Source organism: Ovis aries, chromosome 1 (assembly GCF_016772045.2).
Source record: "Ovis aries strain OAR_USU_Benz2616 breed Rambouillet chromosome 1, ARS-UI_Ramb_v3.0, whole genome shotgun sequence".
Classification (NCBI taxonomy): Eukaryota; Metazoa; Chordata; class Mammalia; order Artiodactyla; family Bovidae; genus Ovis; species Ovis aries.
The window spans coordinates 123426251-123448240 of record NC_056054.1 but is presented as its reverse complement, the minus strand read 5'-3'; the positions used below and the strand labels follow the sequence as shown (position 1 = coordinate 123448240).

Sequence of the window (21990 nt, the reverse complement as noted above, 5' to 3'; positions counted from 1 at the left end):
TTGGTATCGTGGTCTTAGCTCTGGCCTAATTTAAGCACTGACATTATAGATGCATGCTAATTAGTCTGAATGGCCAAATCTCTCACCAGTTAAGCAAATGGAAACATTTCAGGTTATTTCAGCTACCTGGTGTTAAGGCTAAGAGAAAAATGTGTGTTATTTCATGGTAGAACTATTTCTTATCATTATGGTATCATGCATTCAATACATTCCAACTTTTTGCATTCTGGGTTTAGATGTTTGTACCATAATTGCCACAGATTCTTTATATTCCACTTTAATGTTGAGTTGGGTTGCTGTGAGGGAAGATTTTCTTTGTCCAATTATGAGTTGGTTTAATTTTAAAAAATGGATACTACCTATAGAATAGATAACTGAGGAGAACCCACAGTACAGCAGAGCGAACTCTCCTCCGTGCTGGCTGGTAACCTAAACGGGAGGAACTCCAAAAGAGAGAGGGCACACGTATGCGTGGGGTACTTCACTTTGCTGAGAGCAGAAGCTGATACAACTTTGTAAAGCAACTATCCTCCAGTGAAAATTGATGAAAAATATTGCCTTAGTTCTTTGTATGAACACACATAAAGCATTTTATGTTAACCCCATCATACAGAGTGTCTTCACTTTCCAGTCTTAAACTTCCAAATGGACCAAGCCCTAAAAGTTCTTCTGTTAATCATCCATCAGTAATCTGGATGTATTTACCCATGCGAGTAGTGTTATAAAGGGGTTATTACATTCCCAGGCTAGCCCTTAATGTAGTCAAACACAGCTCCAGTGGTATTAATCTAAGCTCTGATTTCTGGAGCAGGAGGAGGAGGAGGGGAGGAATAGTGGGGAAGCGTCGTAGCCGGGCCAAAGGCAGGAGGTGGCAAGGCAAGAGAGGGAGAGAAGGGCTAGAGGGAGAGAGCTTTCCCCGGATTTAGGCCTCGTTCTAAGCAACAGAAACCCCAATGCACTTGGCTTTTGTGACTTCCCTCTCGGACCCTGATGTTCTCATTCAGCCCTAAGTTTCCACCATATCCGCCAGGCTTCAACCCTCCCCACCCCCACCGCCCCCCACTCCCCGCCACTGAACACACTCACAGGTGTGCTTTACAAGATGTTTGGAAAATACCAGTCTAAGAGGATTTAATCATTTTGAGGGGCTCCTTGTCCCAAAACCACTGAAGTCTGTCATTCTCTATGTAGGGGAATTCCAGCCTATGTAAGAACATGAAGAGGGGGAGAAAAAAGGCAATGTTTTGAAGGAAGATGCTTTTATTTTTTTAAGATTTTTTTTTTTTGATGTGGACTTTTTTTTTTTTTTTTTTTTTAAGGGCTTCCTTGGTGGCTCAAATGGCAGGTGGTAAAGAATCTGCCAGGAGACCCAAGTGTGATCCCTGGGTCTAGAAGATCCCCTGGAGAAAGAAATGGCTACATATTCCCATGTTCTTGCCTAGAGAAGTCCATGGCTAGAGAAGCCTGGTGGGCTACAGTCCACTGGTTGTGGAAAGTGAGACAAGAATGAGCGACTAACACTTTCAGTTCTCTTTCATTTTTTGAAAGTCTTTATTGAATTTGTTACACATTGCTTCGGTTTCATATTTTGTTTTTTTGGCCATGAGGCATGTGGGATCTTAGTTCCCTGACCAGGGATCAAACTGGCATCCCCTGAATTGAAAGGCAAGTGTCAACCCCTGCATCACCATAATTGCCACTTTTAAAAATTGGTTTAATTTTTAAAAATGGATACTATCTATAGTATCCAGGGAAATCCTGGAAGACGCCTTTCTTTAGGGTTCATCCCCTCTGCTGAGCTCCACTAAGCAGTCCTTGGGGTGCACTGATCTGACATTTCCCTACCCTCCCTTAGTAGCAAAAACCTAGCCTCTAGCTGGCCCCCAACATATGCTTCCAGACTGAATCAAGTAGGTTTTTTGATTATTTTTATTTTGTTTTCCCAGGGCCAGGCATGGGTGGAGCAGAGGGCTGGCTCTGTGTGAAAGGAGGCTGGAGGAGAAGGGAAGTTGAGGCTAGGAATACCCATGACCTTGTTCACAGATCCCTTGTTGAGATCATCCAGCAGATGCTGAAGTCCCCGGAGGACCGGGCACAGCTACGATGTTAGTAAATGAAGGTGACGACGTAGCTTTTGTTGTTTAGAACTGGGAAGGTTTTAAGGTGGGAAAAGCAGGGGAAGTTGTTGGCCATGCTGGCAGAGTTCGCAACACTGTATGATTTTAAGGCGGACTCCCTGTTGAAGAGTGCCATATCTAAGAAGGAGAGATACATACAGGTTTGCCAGCCTCGCTGGAATGTGGGCTTCTCTCTGGATTCACTCTCCCCACCATCGTGGATGAGTAAACTCTGTTCAGGGGAGGGATGCTTGGCCTCCGTGCTGACCCGAAGCCTCTTCAGACCGCAAATAGCCAGGTATTCAGTGGGGAGAGTGTTGGTACTGCACAGGGAAAGCTTCAGGTCCCGGACAAGCGTGAAGTTCAGCAGGAGCCCCAGCGCAGAAGTGTCTGTGAACCAGATGGTCAGACGGTCACTATAGCTCCTTTGCTCAATGGCAAGAGGCAGCACGGTTTTACAGCTGCACATCAGGTTGGCCAAACTGTAGTCACAGTCTCGGATGTCTGCTGAGCAGCTGCACTTCCGAATGGTGTTTTCCTTGGTGAAAATGAGCGTGCCGTTCCTCTGAGCCCTGGTGAAGCAGTTGAGTGCAAAGACGCCCAGCGCACCGATCAGAAAGAAGCTGTGCCCAGAAGGAGTTGCCATTCTCGTCTCAGCGCAGGCCAGCCAGGTTCCCCTTCATGAGCCGATTCACTGAAAATCACCTGAAAGAAAATAAGTTTTGTTATCATTTCTACTTAGAAACGAGCAACTTCTGGGAAAAAAGGAACCCCTGAAATAACATGTAAACTTTCTCACTCGCAGTTTCAGCAAAGGCAGGCGATGCTAGGAGCCCAAGCGTAGGGCATGCTCTTTTCTAAGAGCCTGGGGTGGAGGTTGGGGGAGGGGAGCAACCAGGCCCCTAAAATCTGAAAAAGTGAGCTGGAAAACTCCCAGTGGTGTCTGCTGGTGGTGAGACGAACACTCCAACAAGCAAGCAAAGAGTAGATGCCGGGGGAGGAGACCTACTGCCTGCGGATGGAGAATTGGAGTGATTGGAGGGTACTGTCTGTCTTACCCACTTAAGCACGCACATTCCCTCCTCCCCCTCAATATCTGACTTCCTGGAATTCAGGAGACAAGCGGTTTCTTGTTGGAATCAGCTACCCACGTGCTATCTGTTAACGCAGCATGCATACCGATGATGAAACAGTTAATGGTAAACCTCAATGTCTAACTAGACAAACATGCTCCCCTCCCTCTTATCACTCTGTTTATACTACCGTTCATATTTTCCTGGTCTCCGAGACCAGGATTGTAGTCCACATTAACTGTGTCACTAGACAAGGAAAAGACCCATTGCACAGCAATTCACCGCAGGGATCTTGATTTACCAGCTCCTTTCCCCCAAACAAACCGTATCAATTGATTTAATTTTTTTTAATTTTTCAGTTGGTTGCACGGGGTCTTTGCTGCCTCATGGGCTCTCTCCACTTGTGGCTAGCAGCAGACACTCCTCCTTCCAGCACTCAGGCTTCTCGTTGCCGTGGCTTCACTTGTTGCCAAGCACAGGCTCGAGTTCTCAGGCTCAGTAGTTGTGGCATGTGAGTTTGGTTGCTCAGTGGCATGTGGGATCTTCCCAGATCAGGGATCGAACCCGCGCCCCCTGCATTCTCAGGTGATTCCTGACCACTGTACCCCTAGGGAAGTCCTATGAACTGATTTCTCCAAAATGTGAAACAGTATGTAAACACTGATAAGTGATCAAATTAGGTAGGAATGCATGCTGAACTGAAAGAGCAGCCCTGATGTCCAATTTGGGTGAAAATGCCCTACGGGTGTCTGGCATTTAACTGATGTGTGTGTGGTGTTCTTTTATGGTGTGATTGAAATGACACACCTTGTGAAATAGGACACCAGATTTCAGTTTTTCAAAAATAAGTAAATTTCCGCTGACTTAGCTGATGACCGAAGAGAGAAAACAATATAATCCAGGGTATATCCATCTGGTGGTGGGCACGGCAAGATGCTGGGAATGAGACCTCTGAACAGGATCTGGTGACGGCTCCCACAGGAGGAGTGCTAAGCAGACACCGATGGAAAGTCAGTGACCGGGGGGATAAACATGTGTCCAGAGAAGATGGTGACGGCGGGAAAGGAGCTAGGCTGACCTGCACCCTTTAGGGAGCGAGATGAGGCTACAAGAGGGCAGCGCAGGTCAGCGCGAAACCCAGAGGGGACAGAGCTAAGAATGCTAGGGTGGGTACACGGGCAGCGCAAGGCCATCAGCAGGAGCTGGAGTGAGGGTAAGGAGATAACGAATCGTCTCAGCCAAGTACACCTGAACAGGAGGTGAGACATTGGTTCACAGCAGTCACAATGTCATCCGTCCATTCATCCAACTGCTCATGGGGAGTTTCCTAGGTGGCAGGCACTTTGCTAGCCCTGGGGATGCAGCGCAGAATGAGAAAATGAGCAAAGAGCTCCATGGGACTTGATTCTGCTTCCAGTGCCCCAGGTGGGCCAGGCCTGTGTGTGAGGACCAGAGGCTAGGAGAGTGAAGATACAGAAAGAAACAAAACCTGGATCCTGCCCTGGGGCGCCTATGCAAAAGAGGAAGATAAAGAAGGCTGAACTGAGGATGTCAGTCCTTGGAAGGAAAGTTATGACCAACCTAGTCAGTCAGTCAGTGAAGTTGCTCAGTCGTGTCCAACTCTTGGCAATCCAGTGGACTGTAGCCTACCAGGCTTCTCCATCCATGGAGTTTTCCAGGCAAGAGTATTGGAGTGGGTTGCCATTCCCTTCTCCACAGGATCTTCCCTACCTGGGGATCGACTGAGCTACCAGGGAAGATAGTAGATAGCATATTAAAAAGCAGAGACATTACTTTGCCAACAAAGGTCCGTCTAGTCAAGGCTATGGTTTTTCCAGTGGTCATGTATGGATGTGAGAGTTGGACTATAAAGAAAGCTGAGTGCAAAAGAATGAATGCTTTTGAACTGTGGAGTTGGAGAAGACTCTTGAGAGTCCCTTGGACAGCAGGAGATCCAACCAGTCCATCCTAAAGGAGATCAGTCCTGGGTGTTCATTGGAAGGACTGATGTTGAAGCTGAAACTTCAATACTTTGGCTACCTGATGCGAAGAGCTGACTCATTTGAAAAGACCCTGATGCTGGGAAAGATTGAGGGCAAGAGGAGAAGGGGATGGCAGAGAATGAGATGGTTGGATGGCATCACCGACTCAATAGATGTGGGTTTGGGTGAACTCCGGGAGTTGGTGATGGACAGGGAGGCCTGGCGTGCTGCAGTTCATGGGGTCGCAAAGAGTCAGACACTACTGAGCAAATGAACTGAACTGAACTCCTGAAGATACACACATAGGATCATAGCAGAGAGGCAAGCTAAGAGTCCATTCAAGAAACTGGATAAGACGTTTGATAGTGCTTTATGTTTATTTTGAAGTTGCCACAGAGTTTGAGTTTTACCTTTTTTAAAAGTATAAGTAGTGGTTTTCTCCTTTCTCACAATGGATTTTTCAAAAAAAATTTTTTTTAATTAATTTTTACTGGAGTTTAGTTGATTTACAATGTTGGGTTAGTTTCTGCTGTACAGAAAAGTAATTCAGTTATGCACATAAGTATATCCACTCTTTTTTTAGATTCTGTTCCCATATAGGTCGTTACAGAGTATTGAGAAGAGTTCTCTGTACTGTACAGTAGGTCCTTATTAACTATATGTTTTATATATAATACTGTATAAATGTCAATCCCAATATCCCAAATTATCCCTCCCTCCCTTACGCCTTAGTACTCATAAGGTTGTTTTGTACATCTGTGACTCTATTTCTGCTTTGTAAATGAGTTCATTTATACCTTTTTTTTTAGATTCCACATATAAGTGATATCATATATTTGTCTTTCTCTAATTCACTTCACTCAGTACACCAGTCTCTGAAAGTGAAAGTCACTCAGTCATGTCCAACTCTTTGCTACCCCGTGGACTATAGTCCATGGAATTCTCCAGGCCAGAATACTGGAATGGGTAGTCCTTCCCTTCTCCAGGGAATCGTCCCAACCCAGGTCTCCCACATGGCAGGTGGATTCTTTACTGCTGAGCCACCAGGGACGCCCAAGAATACTGGAGTGGGTAGCCTATCCCTTCTCCTGCAGATCTTCCTAACCCAGGAATCAAACCAGGGTCTCCTGAATTGCAGGGGGATTCTTTACCAGCTGAGCTACCAGGGAAGCCCCACACCAGTCTCTAGGTCCATCCATGTTGCTGCAAATGGCATTATTTCATTCTTTCTTATGGCTGAGTAATATGTTTAACACATAGATTCAACATATTCTTGTTAACTGTGTCCCTTCTGCCACTTTAGCTTGGTGGATATTCAGGCTCTTCTTGTTTGCATGCACCGTACCCAGCATGCATATCGGAGTGTGTTTTACTGCAAGTTCTTAGACCTGCTTTCTGCCTGTTTACATCGTCTAGTAGTATCTATATTTCACAGGGTTTTCTTAAAGGATTTATTCATTAGTTGATTTTGTAGCAAAAGAAAGAGTTTGAGAAATGTGTAGAGCCATGATTCTCCCTGAACGAGAGGTTTAACGGTTTTAAATTGTGTTGCAATGTGATGGTAAGTACCCCATTTAGTAAGGAACAGTGCATAATTTATTAATTACAAGACAATTTTAGATGATTATTTGTCCCAGATTCCACTGAAGGTTTCTAGGACTTCATGTCCCAGAAACCTCGTCATCCCTGGACTAGGAATGCTGACGCCAGTACCACTGGCCTGCTTTGCTCCCAGCCTTGGAGGGAAAGGAAGGGAGGGGCATCTATCCATCAGCTGAAACCTGGCAACAAAGTATTGATATCATTCTCTTAAGTGTTGATACTGATCAGAGGCACAGGTGGAAAAAGACAGGGGTAAGACACTTTGGCCACCTGATGTGAAGAACTGACTCATTTGAAAAGTCCCTGATGCTGGGAGGGATTGAGGGCAGGAGGAGAAGGGGACAACAGAGGATGAGATGGCTGGATGGCATCACTGACTCAATGGACATGGTTTGGGTGAACTCCAAGAGTTGGTGATGGATAGGGAGGCCTGGCGTGCTGCAGTCCATGGGGTCGCAGAGTCAGACACGACTGAGTGACTGAACTGAACTGAAGACAGGAAAAGAACATGAATTTCCCGGAACAAGTTGGGCTGGAGATCCCCAAAGGGATTTGTGAGCAACTTCCCAGCAGTCAAAGACCTGGCCGGACCTCAGCGGGAGCCCTGCCTTCTGGATGTCAGGGAGACTGAAGGCCAGACCAAGGAGGCCAGATGCATGGGGCCTCATGAAGGGGCACAGAGTGGGCCAAGTGTCCCTGGTAACGGGTTTACGTGGTTTCCTCAAAGATGCTATGTGGACATTGTTCTCCTTCAGTCTTACCGTGAGTTTCTTTCTTTAGGTTTCTTGACTGGATTGTGAGCACCTGACTTTCATGACGTATTAATATCTATTTGTGCGTGCTCAGTTGCTCAGTCTTGTCCGACTGTTTGTGACCCCCATGGACTGTGGCCCGCCAGGCTCCTCTGTCTTTGGGATTCTCCCGGCAAGAATACTGGGGTGGGTTGCCATTTCCTTCTCCAGGGGATCTTCCCAACCCAGGGATTGAACCCTTGTCTCTGGCATTGCAGGCAGACTCTTTCCCACTGTTCATTTGGAGGTAAATTCCAGACTGGCGTAAGCAGAATGGGTGCAAGTGTGTCACATTGCCCCGCCCCACCCCACCCCTCTTTAATATTTATTTATTTGGCTGCGCCAGGTCTTAGTTGCTGCCTGTGGGATCTAGTTCCCTGACCAGGAATCAAACCTGGTCCCCCTGCATCGGAAGTGCAGAGTCTCAGCCACTGGACCTGCAGGCAGGTCCCTACCCCAGCCGCTTGGTCTGCCTCTACCCATAGTTGGGGTGGCGCCGTGGGAAGGATGGTTTTCTCTGGAGGCTGCTGAACTTGTAGAAGGGAACCATGGATCTGTTGGCAAGTAAGTGCCAAGTGTCCAGAAGGGGTGAGCTTCAGAGTGAAGCCAGCCCAGAGAAAAACAGAGATAAGAAGTGGAAAGATATTCCTAACAATCTTTTTTGTTTTTCAGCACCCAGATCAAGCTATGCCCGACATTCTTTCTTTTAAAAAAAAAATGATTTATTTTATTTTTGGTTGCGCTAGGTCTTCATTGCTGCACAGTGGCTTTCTCTGGTTGCAGAGGGTGGGGTCTGCTCTCTAGCTGTGGCACACGGGCTTCTCGTTCCAAAGGCTTCTCTCGTTGAGGAGCGCAGGCTCCAGGTGCGTGGACTCAGTAGTTGCAGCTCAAGGGCTCCAGGGCAGTGACACAGCAGTTGTGGCACACGGCGTAGTGACATTCTTTCCTGATTTTTTAAAAAGATGTGAACCACACTTTCCCCCTATTCAAGCCAGTCTGAATTGGGATTCTATACTGAGCAGTTGAAGGAGTCTTGGTGCACTGACATTTGATAAACTAGGCTTTTTTCATTCACTCAGTAAACATTTGTTGAGCACTTGCTTTGTGCCTGGACTGTGCTAGAAGTGGAGAAAATAAAGCCAATAGGAGCTCTGCCAAGGAGTTACACTCTAGCCAAGGACACACTGAACCAGTAGTCGCAGTGTCACGCAATAATAATCATGACCACCACTTGTACGGGATATTCAGTCTGCACCAGGACTCCCTGGGAGTGGCTAAGTTCACAGGGGAGGTGATATGCAATTAGAGGAATATTTCTTGAATGGGAAAGATAAAAGGAACATTATCTATGTAATTATCATAGGGTGATCAGAATTTTTATAATCAAAAAGCAGGATAGAGAGATGGACAGTTTATGAAGACGGCAAGAGTAGCAGTCAGTTCAGTTCAGTTCAGCTGCTCAGTCATGTCCGACTCTTTGTGACCCCATGGACTGCAGCACACCAGGCTTCCCTGTCCTTCACCATCTCCCAGAGCTTGCTCAAACTCATGTCCATCTAGTCGGTGATGCCATCCAACCATCTCATCCTCTGTCGTCCCCTTCTCCTCCCACCTTCAATCTTTCCCAACATCAGGGTCTTTTCCAATGAGTCAGTTCTTTTGCATCAGGTGGCCAAAGTATTGGAACTTCAGCATCAGTCCTTCTAAAGAATATTCAGGACTGATTTCCTTTAGGATGGACTGGTTGGATCTCCTTGCAGTCCAACGGACTCTCAAGAGTCTTCTCCACACCATAGTTCAAAAGCATCAATTCCTGGGTGTTCAGCTTTCTTTATGGTCCACCCTCACATCCATATATGACTACTGGAAAAACCATAGCTGTGACTAGACAGCAGAAGGAAACAAGGCCAGTGAGGGTCCTGTGGGGCTGGAATCCTCTGGCTTGCTCTGACATATCATTTTCTCAGTGTCCCAGCTTTTCTTGTGCTCACTCCATCACTGAGATTTGCCTGCTGCGACCTAATATGAACCCCCTCCACAACCCTAGGGGCAGGGACATAGGAAGGGACAGAGGGCATGGGATCTATCTGTGCCCGTCTTTTTATGCCATGCTAGAATCTGCCCACAAATGAACAAATGCATAGTGAAACCAGGATAAGGTTTAATTGCTTCCTTACACTACAGTCTAATGCTGTTAAAGGCATATGGTGGATTTACTCGGCTCCACACAGTCATTCAGGGACTCAGGCTTTATTTTTTTTAATGCTAACTTCTAGAGACATCAGGTCCTCCACAGCATTTTCTGCCCTCATTTCATGGGCCAGAACTGAGCCACCTGACTGCAAGCAGCTTGGAAATGATGCCCAGCAGTGTGCCAGGAAGAAAGAGGAGAGCATGGATATTGGTGGGCACTAAAAGTTACTGACCAGACCTAGGTTGTAAGACACAAAGAATGACTTTATGCAACCACAACAGAAGCTCAAGTAGTGTCAATCCTCCTAAACCTTTCAGGCAAGAGGCTGAAAACCATGTATGATCATTGACACTTTGATCATGGAATCACTGAACATGTCCAGAAATCAGAGGTCCTATTCAGACTTAGTGCAAATATCATTTTTATATTGCAGTTGGAGAAATCCTGAGTGCAATTAATGTGAACAGCTAGCTGCACAAAAGCAAAGACTCCTGAATTGAGCAGATACAGACATCAAAACAAATTCCACACAGATTCCTTCCCAATCTAGGATTACACCCAAAATTTAGATAATGTTTATACTTGGCTCCAAAGGGAATGTTTCAAACTGGACTAGTTTTGTTTATAAGAAGATATTACTAGTAAGGAGATAGTGTGTCAGTGGGAGGATAGCATTTGGACCATTTCCCTGAAAACAGATTTGAAATGTCATGAATAACGATGTTTTGAATTCTATAGTCTTAACACAGAAGACAAGAAAAACGACTGTGGGAATACAGAGTAACGTTCTCCAAATCCCTGCAGCAATTAAAACTGAAGAGAGATCTCAAATTTTAATTCAGAAGTAAGTTTAATTTGAAATTAGGAGTGATTTTTTTTGTTTAGCAGAAAGGCAATTTAAGGAAAAGACTCAATGGAAGAAACTAGAGAAGTAAGAGAACTAGACACTGATGAGATGCCCCAGTAAGAAGCAGACGGTCTGAAATATAAATCTGAATGGCAGCACGGGGTAGAAAGGCAGAAGAAATCCAGTGTCTGGATGTCCAAAAAAAAAAAAACAAACAAACAAACCACTTGGATGCAGGACTTGAGGAGCTAGGCAAGGATGTCTCCCCTAAATGCCATCCCTAGAGGGTGTCCCTGCAAAACTCCTCTAATATTTGGAGGTGGTGAAAATGATAAAAGTTCCAGAAAAGGAGACAATTTGGAATCTTGGGTGTGTCCCATAAAGGGAGAGATGTACCCACACTCTGGATTATTTTATCAAAAGGGTGCCCACTGCTTGCTGGCACAGACAGTGGAAAGATGGCCTCACTTACCACAGCGGCCTGACAGGTTGCCCAAGGGACATTGCATGCTCTATGGGAACAAACAGCTGCGGAACTAACTGTAAAGTGAAGTGACTGGTGGGTGCTAATTAAAGACACAGCTGGAGTGTTGGGCAGGAATGCGAAAGACTCCCAAAGAACGTGCTGTCTGGACTGAGAAGAGAGAGGCTGGGATAAGGAAAGCTGATATGCTGAAGACAGAAAAGCAATTTCAGCAAAATCTCAGTCTAGAATACTTAGTGTGTCTTTGGGTCACAAGGCTAGGAATAAGGCTGGGACTGTGCCAACCAAGCTAAGGGGTCTGGTCTCCAAACTCTTCTGATCTTCACTCCTTAAATAAGAACCCTTTCCAACAGATATAATTTTTAATTTATAAAGGTTTTAGAAATACCACACTTACATTATTTACATTGTAAACAATACACAAAAAGAATGGACTTTAAAATGTTTGAGATGAATCATGAAAATGGCTTCCCCGGTGGCCCAGCCAGTAAAGAATCTGCCTGAAATGCAGGAGACCTGAGTTTGATCCCTGAGTCAGGAAGATCCCCTGGAGAACGACATTACTACCCACTCCTTGGAGTGGGTATTCTTGCCTGGAGAATTCCACAGATAGAGCCCACTAGTGGGCTATAGTCCACCGGGTCACAAAGAGTCGGATATGATTGAGTGATTAACACTTCCACCTCACTGGCTTGTGTATATACACACCCTCTTTGGAGGTCCCTGCAAGCGACAAAAGTGAGGAGTTGAGGGTTTGTAATCAGGGGCGACCTGGGTAGATCTGTGCTTATGGAAGCTCATGGAGGTGCCAGGTGGAGTCTAAATTACAAGAGCAGAGACCAGGTGACAAAGAGTTCTAAGTGAAAAAACACTTTTCACTTGCATTTTCTCTGATGGTTTATCTTTCTCCATTTGCTGACTCCTTCTAACTCCAGGCTCTCCAGATAAATTTATTTCAATATCTGGAGTCTTTGAGGGGGTAGAGAGAACCAAGAGGGTGGAACTGAGGAGGCGGGGAGGAGGTCGAGGCTCCCGCCCTGATGTTCCCTTGCTGTACCTTCATCTTAATTCCTTTCCATCCACTCTTTCCAGGTTCAGTTCAGTCATTCAGTCGTATCGGACTCTTTGCGATCCCATGGACTGCAGTACGCCAGGCCTCCCTACCTATCACCAACTCCCGGAGTTTACTCAAACTCAGGTGCCCGGTGCTAAAAACTGACTCTCATATAAGGGTCGAAAATGATTTTTGTTGTTGTTCAGTCCCTAAGCTGTGTCCGACTCTTTGCAACCCCATGGACTGCAGCACTCCAGGTAAGCCTTAATATAGATTTAAATAAACACATTCTTGCCCAAGGCGATTGCACTTTAAGCCTTATCCCTACCTTGCTCCTTGTTAGAGGGAGAGCAAAGGATAGATAGAAGCATGGGAGAAGTGTGGGGTGAGACTCTTGTCTAGAACCCAGTGGCCATCTGATCTCAGGCCCACTTCCCGCTTGTTCGTGGCTGTGATATCACTCTGCCCATGGAGGCCAGAGGGGAAATATTGGCTACTCTCTGTTATATGGATGAGATTCTCACCGAGATGCTGGATGAAGGCTTTAGGTGAAGAACCTTGAGAAGGATTTTTTTGAAAAAAAAAGAAAAAAGAAAGAAAGAAAGGATTTTCAGCATTTTCCTTTTCTTTGACTCTGGTCCACAAGTGCACTGCAGGAAGCAGGTTAGAGATAAACGCTATATAAATACTATGTAAGCTGCTATCGGAAAGAGGAATGATATGCTTAGTGTTTAATATCTCAACGCTTACGATGTTGAAGGTAATCTGGGTTTCTCCCCAGTGTTTTCTTACTGGGATGAGTGTTGCCGTTTCTTTCTTCTTCACATTCCACCGTGGCATACACCCTGTCCGTGGGACGAGCCGCTCGGTTTTCACACGCCCTCCTAGGTGATCCTGAAGTCACCACCCTGTGCCTGTTGACGAAAATCACTTCCCTTCTATGGAGGTTTACAAAGTCATCATGAGGGCCAGGAAAGTGGGCTCACTATGACTCTGAGGCGACCGGTTTCTCTTTAGAGTTATACAGTAGGACCTCAACTATTTGCTGTCATCTGATGGCTTTCCTCATCCAGAGAAAGAAAAAGTACAAGTTTGTGTTTCCCCAAGTTGGAATTCAGGCAGAATCAGCTTCAAGCGTGCAATTCAGGTCTTCGGGAGATGCAATTTAAACTATTTTCGTGATTATTAAACTCACTGAATATTTTGGATCTAAAGAGTCTTTTCTTAATCATTTCTCTTAAAATAGCATGGGAATGAAACCACGCAGGGTTTAACCACACAGGGTTAAAATAAGAGTAATGCAAGATGCATGTTGTAATATTAATATATATCTATTAGTGCTATTCACTATCACAACTAATCATAAGAACTGTAATATTAATACACAGAGTACTTTCAGTTCAGTTCAGTTCAGTCACTCAGTCGTGTCTGACTCTTTGCGACCCCATGAATTGCAGCATGGCAAGCCTCCCTGTCCATCACCAACTCCCAGAGTTCCCTCAGACTCATGTCCATCGAGTCCGTGATGCCATCCAGCCATCTCATCCTCTGTTGTCCCCTTTTCCTCCTGTCCCAATCCTGCCCAGCATCAGTCTTTTTCAATGAGTCAACTCTTCGCATGAGGTGGCCAAAGTACTGGAGTTTCAGCTTTAGCATCATTCCTTCCAAAGCACACCCAGGGCTGATCTCCTTTAGAACGGACTGGTTGGATCTCCTTGCAGTCCAACGGACTCTCAGGAGTCTTCTCCAACAGAGTGCTGCTAAGTCACTTCAGTCGTATCCGACTCTGTGTGACCCCATAGACGGCAGCCCGCCAGGCTCCCCTGTGTCTGGGATTCTCCAGGCAAGAACGCTGGAGTGGGTTGCCATTTCCTTCTCCAATGCATGAAAGTGAAAAGTGAAAGGGAAGTCGCTCAGTCGTGTCTGACTCTTCGCGACCCCATGGACTGCAGCCTACCAGGCTCCTCCATCCATGGGATTTTCCAGGCAAGAGTACTGGAGCGGGGTGCCATCGCCTTCTCCACTCCAACAGAGTACTTTAGTACTATTCATAAACTATGACTTTTGTAATGTCAGAATTAAATTAATAGTAATAATAGGAATATATATATATTTGGGATATTAGAGCATTCCAAAAGCCACCTCTGCAAACCTCTAAAGTAATGGTTCATTTAACACACTGCTTGCATTGAAAATCTGAATGGAGAACAGGCTCAGAATAATGATGATGTGTGGGGTCTGGAAGAGGGGTGGGTGGAGGGAAGCGTCAGCACTCGTCTCCTTTTTCATTGTGTTGTTGTTCATTTGCTAAGTTGTGTCTGACTCTTCGAGACCCCATGGACTGCAGCATGCCAGGGTCCTCTGTCTTTCACTGTCTCCCTGAGTTGGCTCACGTTTATGTCCATTGAGTCAGTGATACTATCTAACCATCTCATCTTCTACTGCCCTCTTCTCCTTTTGCCTTTAATATTTCCCAGCATCAAGATCTTTTTGAATGAGTCGGCTCTTCGCATCAGGTGGCCAAAGTATTGGAGCTTCAGCTTCAGTATCAGTCCTTCTAATGTATATTCAAGGTTGATTTCCTTTAGGATTGACCGGTTTGATCTTTCAGTCCAAGGGACTTTCAAGAGTCTTCTCCAGCACCACAGTTTAAAAGTATCAATTTTTCAGCGCTCAGTCTTCTCAACCCAGACTAATTAAAGCTGTGGGCTGAGTTCAGAGGAGCTGTAGGCAGAGGTTGCCTAGACAGCTCTCAAGAGCTCTGAGATGTGGGGCTTAGAGGTGGGGGACAGAGGCATTCTCCCCACTTCTGCACTGAGGGTAGCCCAGGTCTGGCACAGTGAGGGGCAGGCAGCATCATTTGGCCCCTCCTGGAGGACACACTGGGATGCTCCTGAACTCTGCTCTCTGGGAAGTGAATCAACAGGAAGCCCCTGAGCGGCAGCATGGGACAGTTAACATCCAACGGTGACCGAGGCACATGAAAGGACCCCTTGGGAACACAGGTAAGGCAATCCTGGGGACCCCAAGAAATGATTAGAGGAGACTTTATTGTGTAGACATAGTGGTATGGAAGGAGGCAAGGACCTGTATCAGGAGGGTGGGAACACAAACACCATCAATTATAAGCAGTTAGTGTTAATTTAGCTTTATATGTGCCCAACGGTTGGGGAAGCCAGGACCTCTTCAAGTATCACTTGGATTGCTGCTTTCAGATAAATGTGTTTAATGATAGAAATGAACTAATGTTCTCAAAAGCTTCTAGTCTGAGATAATTAAGAGCTAACTGAAAACAGGCATTTTATGTTTTGAAAGCACTGAGCTTAACTGAATGTTGATATCACGCACAGTTTGCCCATTGGATGCTGGACCCACGGCTGTTGGTATGTTGTGTAAGTCGGATCTCTGCTGTGACAAAGCCCTGGTCTTCTGGCTGACCTGGGTTTCCCAGTCCCTGGTGCCTGACACGTGGAGGCCCTCCATAAACACTTGTGTTATTCAGGCGCATCCCTGCGTTAGCTAAGTCAGAGTGCATGTATCCCTCCTTTGCTTCCTCTCTTACTTTTGCCTCCTAGAATTGTGGAGTGTAGCACGTGATCAAATCAGCGAGCAAAATCCATTTCAGCGTGAATTTCAGCGCACAGCCCAGCCATGAGAGAGGAAGCATGATGGACTTTTGTGTGTTAGTCAAAGAGTGGGTGTATTTGAGCTCAATATCCCATGTCTTGCCTCTGAATCTCCTTGAAGGCCATCGAATGACATCTGGCGTAAGTCCCAACAGGCAACCCCAACCTCTTGTGACTTTACCAGTGAGCATCCTCTAAGTTTGCAGTTGAATCTGTGAATCTGATGGAGACACAGGACGAAACACAGTCACTCAAGATGGGGACCATGAGCCCCAAATCAGAGCCCCAGATGGCTATCCTTCCACCTCACTCCACAGACTAAAGGGAAACATGAGTAGAATCAGCGTTGAGTACATATTGATCTCATAGATATTTGTGGGCATCAGAAACTATCGCCTGAATTGCTTTTGGTTGAAGGATTATAAAACCCTGCTGCAAACTTCCCAAAAATCTAACATTTAAGCATCCAGTCTTATAAAACTAATATGGGAAGAGCTTTGCTCAAATTACTGGGCCTGTATTATATGAGTGGGAGGTTGCCAAGGAAAATAAGCCAGAGTAATCCCTTTGCTAGGAGATGAGAAACAAAAAATGCTAGTAGACCTTTCATACTTTAATTACCTGCTTCCCGAACAATAAAAAGGGATTCAGGTCTTCCAGTTAACAGTTGTACATTATTACAGTGCCATAAAGTATCTTAAACTATTTCCTTAAAATGCAAGCCTTAAGCTTTTTCCTTTCATCTGCATTCAATGATTAGATTTCAGAAAAGTTAAGGGTTAAATTTTTCCTTTAGTGGTTTTAGCTACAAATATTGGAACCAAAGGCAATTTGAAATTTGTTGCTTTCTTGGAAGATTTTTAAGAGTTTTTATATGTCTACAACTAAAGGTAATGTGAGATCCTGGAACAGAAAAAGGACATTGGGTATCTAAAAAAATCTGAATAAAGTATGGATATTAGTTAATAATAATAATGCATCAATATTGGTTCATTAATGGTGACAAATGTATACTATAGCAATGTAAGATGCTAATAAAAGGGGAGACTGGTTGTTGGGTACATGGGAACTCTCTGTGCTAGCATCACAATTTCCCTGTACGTCTAAAACAATTCTAAAATGAGACTTTTATGTGAAAAGAATGCCTCCTGATCTCATTGATGACTCACAGAAGATTGTTTTTGTGACAAGAGCAGGGCTCCAGTGGATAAACTGGACAACAAAATTTGGGTCAAATAGAACATCCATTAAGTGGTGACTAAGCATCACTACAAAGGACTCCTATAGAGCTCCTGGCCTTGGAGAAGATCCTGGCTTCCTTACTGACCTGGGAGACCAGGCATTTCAGAGACGCAAATGAGAAGTGGTCCTTTAATGGGAAATAAGTCACAACTGGAAAGAAAAGGCATCAGGGAAAACTGTTAGAACAAGTCCTGACATGTGTGCATAGGGGTGTGTGTGTGTGTGTGTGTGTGTGTGTGTGTGTGTGTGAGACGCTACCTCATACTGCTTATATTGCCCCGTGTCAGAGGTGTTTTCTATTTCTCATCTGCTAAGAAACCATCAGGATTCCCAGGGGGCCCAGTGGTAAAGTATCTGCCTGCCAATGCAGGAGGTGCAGGAGATACGGGTTCTGTCCCTGGGTTGGAAAGATCCCCTGGAGAAGGAAATGGCTGCCCACTCCAGGATTCCTGTCTGGGAAATCCCATGGACAGAAGAGCCTGACGGGGTACAGTACACGGGGTGGCAAAGAGTTGGACACAGCTGAGTGCAGGTGCACACACATACACACACACACACACGAAACCACCCTCATCTCTTAAACTGTCTTCACATCTTTCATGAATCTTTGGTAGACTAGATTCATGGATGACAGTTCTTGCCTGCCTCCAACCTCTTATTGGTCTACCTCAGTTAACCATAAAGGAAAAACCAAGCTTGTATAAGCAAATCTATAGTCACACAGAAAGTCAGTGCTTGCTTATGTCAGATTTTTAAGCCACTCTAATCAGGCTGTCCTTAGGGTGGCCCCACTGGAACGATTGTCATCAGGTTCCCAGTGACTCCCATTCCCCAATGTGTCAAAGTGGAGTGAAGTGAAGTGAAGTCGCTCAGTCGTGTCCGACTCTTTGCGACCCCATGGACTGTGGCCTTCCAGGCTCCTCTGTCCATGGGATTTTCCAGGCAATAAACTGGAGTGGATTGCCATTTCCTTCTCCAGGGGATCTTCCCAACCCAGGGATTGAACCCGGGTCTCTCGCATTGTAGACAGACGCTTTACCATCTGAGCCACCAGGGAAGTCCAATGTGTCAAAGCCAATGGTTAATTTCCTTGTCGCATTGTGCCTGACTGCTCACTAGCATTTGATATGGTTGCCCACTCCCTCCTTCCTGAGCAAAGACCCTTCTTCCTTTCCATTGCATGCCCCTGTTTCCTTGCCACCTCAGTGGTCATTCCTTCTCAGTGTCGGGCTAGCGTCTTCTCTCCTTCCATGATGCTGTTGCATACCCCTTGCTCAGCAACTGGCTCTCTTCTCTGTGTATATCCACTCCCTTGGAGATTGCATGCTGACCCCTGCATTTCAGTATTATCTATATGCTGATAATTACCCAGCTTCCAGATCCTCCCTTGAACTTCACGCTCATGTATCCAGCATCTCACTTGATAGCTCTACCTGAATATCTAACAGACACCTCAAACTTAACTTGTCAAATGTACACTACTTGACTCCTAAGAAAGTTCAGACTGCTAGATGAAGAAGAGACGTTATTGCATTAAAATTTTACTACACAAAATGTTGGGCTTCCTGGGTGGTGCAGTGGTAAAGAATCTCCCTGCCAGTGCAGGGGATGCAGGAGATACGGGTTTGATCCCTGGGTTAGGAAGATCCCCTGGAGAAGGAAATAGCAACCCACCCCAGTATCTTGCTTGGAAAATCCCATGGACAGAGGAGCCTGGTGGGCTACAGTCCATGCGGTCACAAAGAGTTGGACTTGACTGAGTGACTGACATGCACACACAGACCTTTACTGCCCCTCAGCCCTGTGTTCCCGGGGTTAAACTAGCTAAATATAGAAAACAGTCATTGATAAGAGGCAATGTACTTTCAGATAAGAAATGTGGGAGTTACATGTCTGTTGAAAATGACTGAAATTAGGAACTACATGCTTCCTTAATATTAATAATAATATTTAATAAGTGTGTCTTTTGGTGCCAGGTACTGTTTGAAGTATTATTGCATGTCTTATATCATTTAATCCTTGCAATAATCTTAAAAGTAGATATTATGACCCTATTTTCATTATCAGAAACACAGAGAGGTTTCACAGCATGGTCACAGTCACAGAGCCAGAAGGAAACAGCTAAGATTTGAACCCAGACAGCCACATATACTCTAGGGAGTCATGATGGAAATGACAGTCCTATTTCCCATCCTAGGGTTGAGTTCCTACTCACATGACATCCCGTACCTCGGATTCCATTACTAGATTCTGTGGCCTTTAAGCTCAAGTGTGTGTAGAAACCTCAAGCTAAATGAATGGGAAACAAAAGGAAAGAAGGGAGTTCCATTTTGCACAAGCATCAGAACACTTGTGTTTTTTGTTTTTTTTTTTAAGAAGACACTTGTAAATTAGATCTTTAAGGACAACATTGGTTGAATGCTACTTCTTTTAACATGGTCACGGAACATGGGACAAAGGCTTCTCGAGAATGAGCCAATAGGCAGTCTTAACTAAAATATACAGCTTTCTACTAGACACAGATTCCTGTGAGAGTTAATTAGCCAATGGTTGCAAACCCCTCAAGCCTTTCCTGTAAATGGCCTGATGTGCCTGTATGCGTGGTAAGTTGCTTCTGTCGTGTCTGACTCTCTGCGATGCTATGGACCATGGCCCGCCAGGGTCCTTTGTCCCTGGGATCCTCCAGGGAGGAATACTCGAATGGGTGGCCATGTCCTCCTCCAGGAGATCTTCCCTGACCCAGGGATCAAACCCATGTCTCTTACATCTGACAGGTGGGTCCTTTACCAATAGTGCCACCTGGGAAGCCCAAATGACTGGGTATACCCTTAGCTAGTCCGACCACTGGTGCTCCAGCTCAGCACATCTGGCCCCTGATCACACAGCCACGGGAAACGGCGACGGTCTCTTCTGACCACGGACACAGAGACATGACCCACTGCACCTGACTTGCTTCTTCTGTCCACACCACACAGCTTGTGGGATCTTAGTTCCCCAACCAGGGGTTCAACCCAGGCCCCTGGCAGTGAGAGGGCCACTGAACCACCAGGAAATTCCACGGACCCTGAATTTTAAAGGTAGATAGTATACTGCTGCTGCTGTTAGTAGCTTCAGTCGTGTCCAACTCTGTGCGACCCCAGAGACGGCAGCCCACCAGGCTCCCCCGTCCCTGGGATTCTCCAGGCAAGAACACTGGAGTGGGTTGCCATTTCCTTCTCCAATGCATGGAAGTGAAAAGTGAAAGTGAAGTCGCTCAGTCGTGCCCGATTCTTAGCAACCCCATGGACTGCAGCCTACCAGGCTCCTCCATCCGTGGGATTTTCCAGGCAAGAGTACTGGAGTGGGGTGCCATTGCCTTCTCCAAGATAGTATACTAGGTTTAAGTAATTGAAATACTGAGGTGAAAAAGAAAATTGAGAGATCCAAACCAGCTGTTGAGAAGTATTCATTTCCATAGAGGCTTTGTCGGATCTGTTCTTTTCAGAAAATGCCCAATTTCTGTCAAAAATATGATGTGAAGTCTTTTTTCCTTTTCAAACATTATTTTAAATAATGTATTACATTGAATTACTTGGTATAAAAATAAAAGTAAAAAAACTTCCCAGAGATCACTCTTTCATCAAAAAAAATTTCAAGCAAAAGAGGTCCGATAGTTTTGGTAGTTTTTAAGGACAGGTTTTTATGAATATTATGCCCAGTTCTTTTGAAACATTTCCTTTCCTCAATATGCACCAGCACACGTATTGCTAAGAAACTCCCCTAAAACATATTTATGAAACAATGAAATATCTGTAGAACTGCGTAAGGATTACTGGTTTTGACTAAGACATCCCTGTAAGCCTGTTGCCTTTTGCTATAGTATTTATCTTGTTTGTTTCACTTTTGAATACAGGGGCCAATTTTTTAGAAAGTTAACTGATCTAAATGTTGATGCTCATCTAAATTTGATTTCTTCTTGTCTTCCTATGTTTTTTAATGAATAGCGTGTAAATAAACAGTAAATATAACACCATTAGATAAATATAACATTATTAGCTAAAAACAGAGCAAAGAAATTATAAAAACCAATGTTTTGAGAGTTCCCAGTTTTGCTTGTGATCACAATAAGGAAAAGTGATATAACACATAACTCTTTCACTGAGTTCTTATTTAGCGTTAAAGACCAACAGGAAATATAGCTGGAATTTTTCTTGTTCTTTTTTTTTTTTTTCCACTTTTCGCCAGATCTTAAAAATAGAAGCAAGAAGCCCAGATTCCACGGAGATATCTGTTACATAATATTAACCTAAGTGAGTCTATCTATTTAGGGAATAATGAGAAGACCACTTCATTCTTTGTTTGATGTTCTGAAAACATTTCCTTTGAAAGGAAAGAGAATCTCAGTAGAAAGCAATTCACATGCCCGGAAGCTTAAAGGAGAGTTTCACGGTGAAAGTGACTCATAAGTGTGCGTTATATTCAGGAAACGCAAACGCTGCAGAAGAAGGTGGTGCTGATGGTGGCTCTTCAAACATTACAGAACTTTCCTGCCATGCAGCAGAAATCTGAAGCTGTTAAAAACTGTTAAGCCTGATAGGCTTTGCAAAAAAGAACAGGAAAATGACTTACATCTCAGAGTTCCACTAAGAGGTTGTCTCCTTCACTCCCGGGCTGATCCTTCACTCACGCTTGACAGCTGGTTTAATCTGCCGGCAGGAAGGACGGAATGCCTGTTCTTGCACTTGCTGTTTTTTTCCGTTTTCAGAAGGCCAGTGGCCCTGGTCATCTCCATGGCGACCAGAAGCACGCTGCCAGCCTTCCAGTTTCATGAACCACACAGCAGAAGAGACCCCGTCTTGTTCGCTGCTGGCCACTCTTCGGGAGTTCCAAAGTGGGAAGTTTCCAGAAGAGTCAAAGGAGACTGCTGCTCTATGCTGACTTGAAGGGCTGACGGTGATGTGAGGAATTCTACTTTAGCAGGAAATTGAGTGGATTAAAC

The 21990-nt window shown here is 45.0% G+C and overlaps 1 protein-coding gene across 3 annotated transcripts; it reads right to left on the bottom strand.

The window, feature by feature from the left end:
• Positions 1-1527: 1527 nt before the first annotated feature.
• Positions 1528-21699, bottom strand: C1H21orf62 (chromosome 1 C21orf62 homolog). 3 transcript variants are annotated; one of them, XM_004002764.6, is made up of 2 exons: positions 21621-21699; positions 1528-2822 (listed from the first exon to the last, which is right to left on the bottom strand). In XM_004002764.6, exon 2 carries the CDS (start codon positions 2761-2763, stop codon positions 2107-2109), a length of 657 nt encoding a protein of 218 aa, XP_004002813.1. In that variant the 5' UTR covers positions 2764-2822; positions 21621-21699; the 3' UTR covers positions 1528-2106. The 3 variants fall into 3 exon arrangements, 2 of the variants coding, with proteins under 2 accessions (XP_004002813.1, XP_042085480.1); XM_042229546.2 differs by lacking the exon at positions 21621-21699 and adding an exon at positions 2917-3154; XR_009597750.1 differs by lacking the exon at positions 1528-2822 and adding an exon at positions 8272-8511.
• Between the last annotated feature and the right edge of the window lie 291 nt (positions 21700-21990).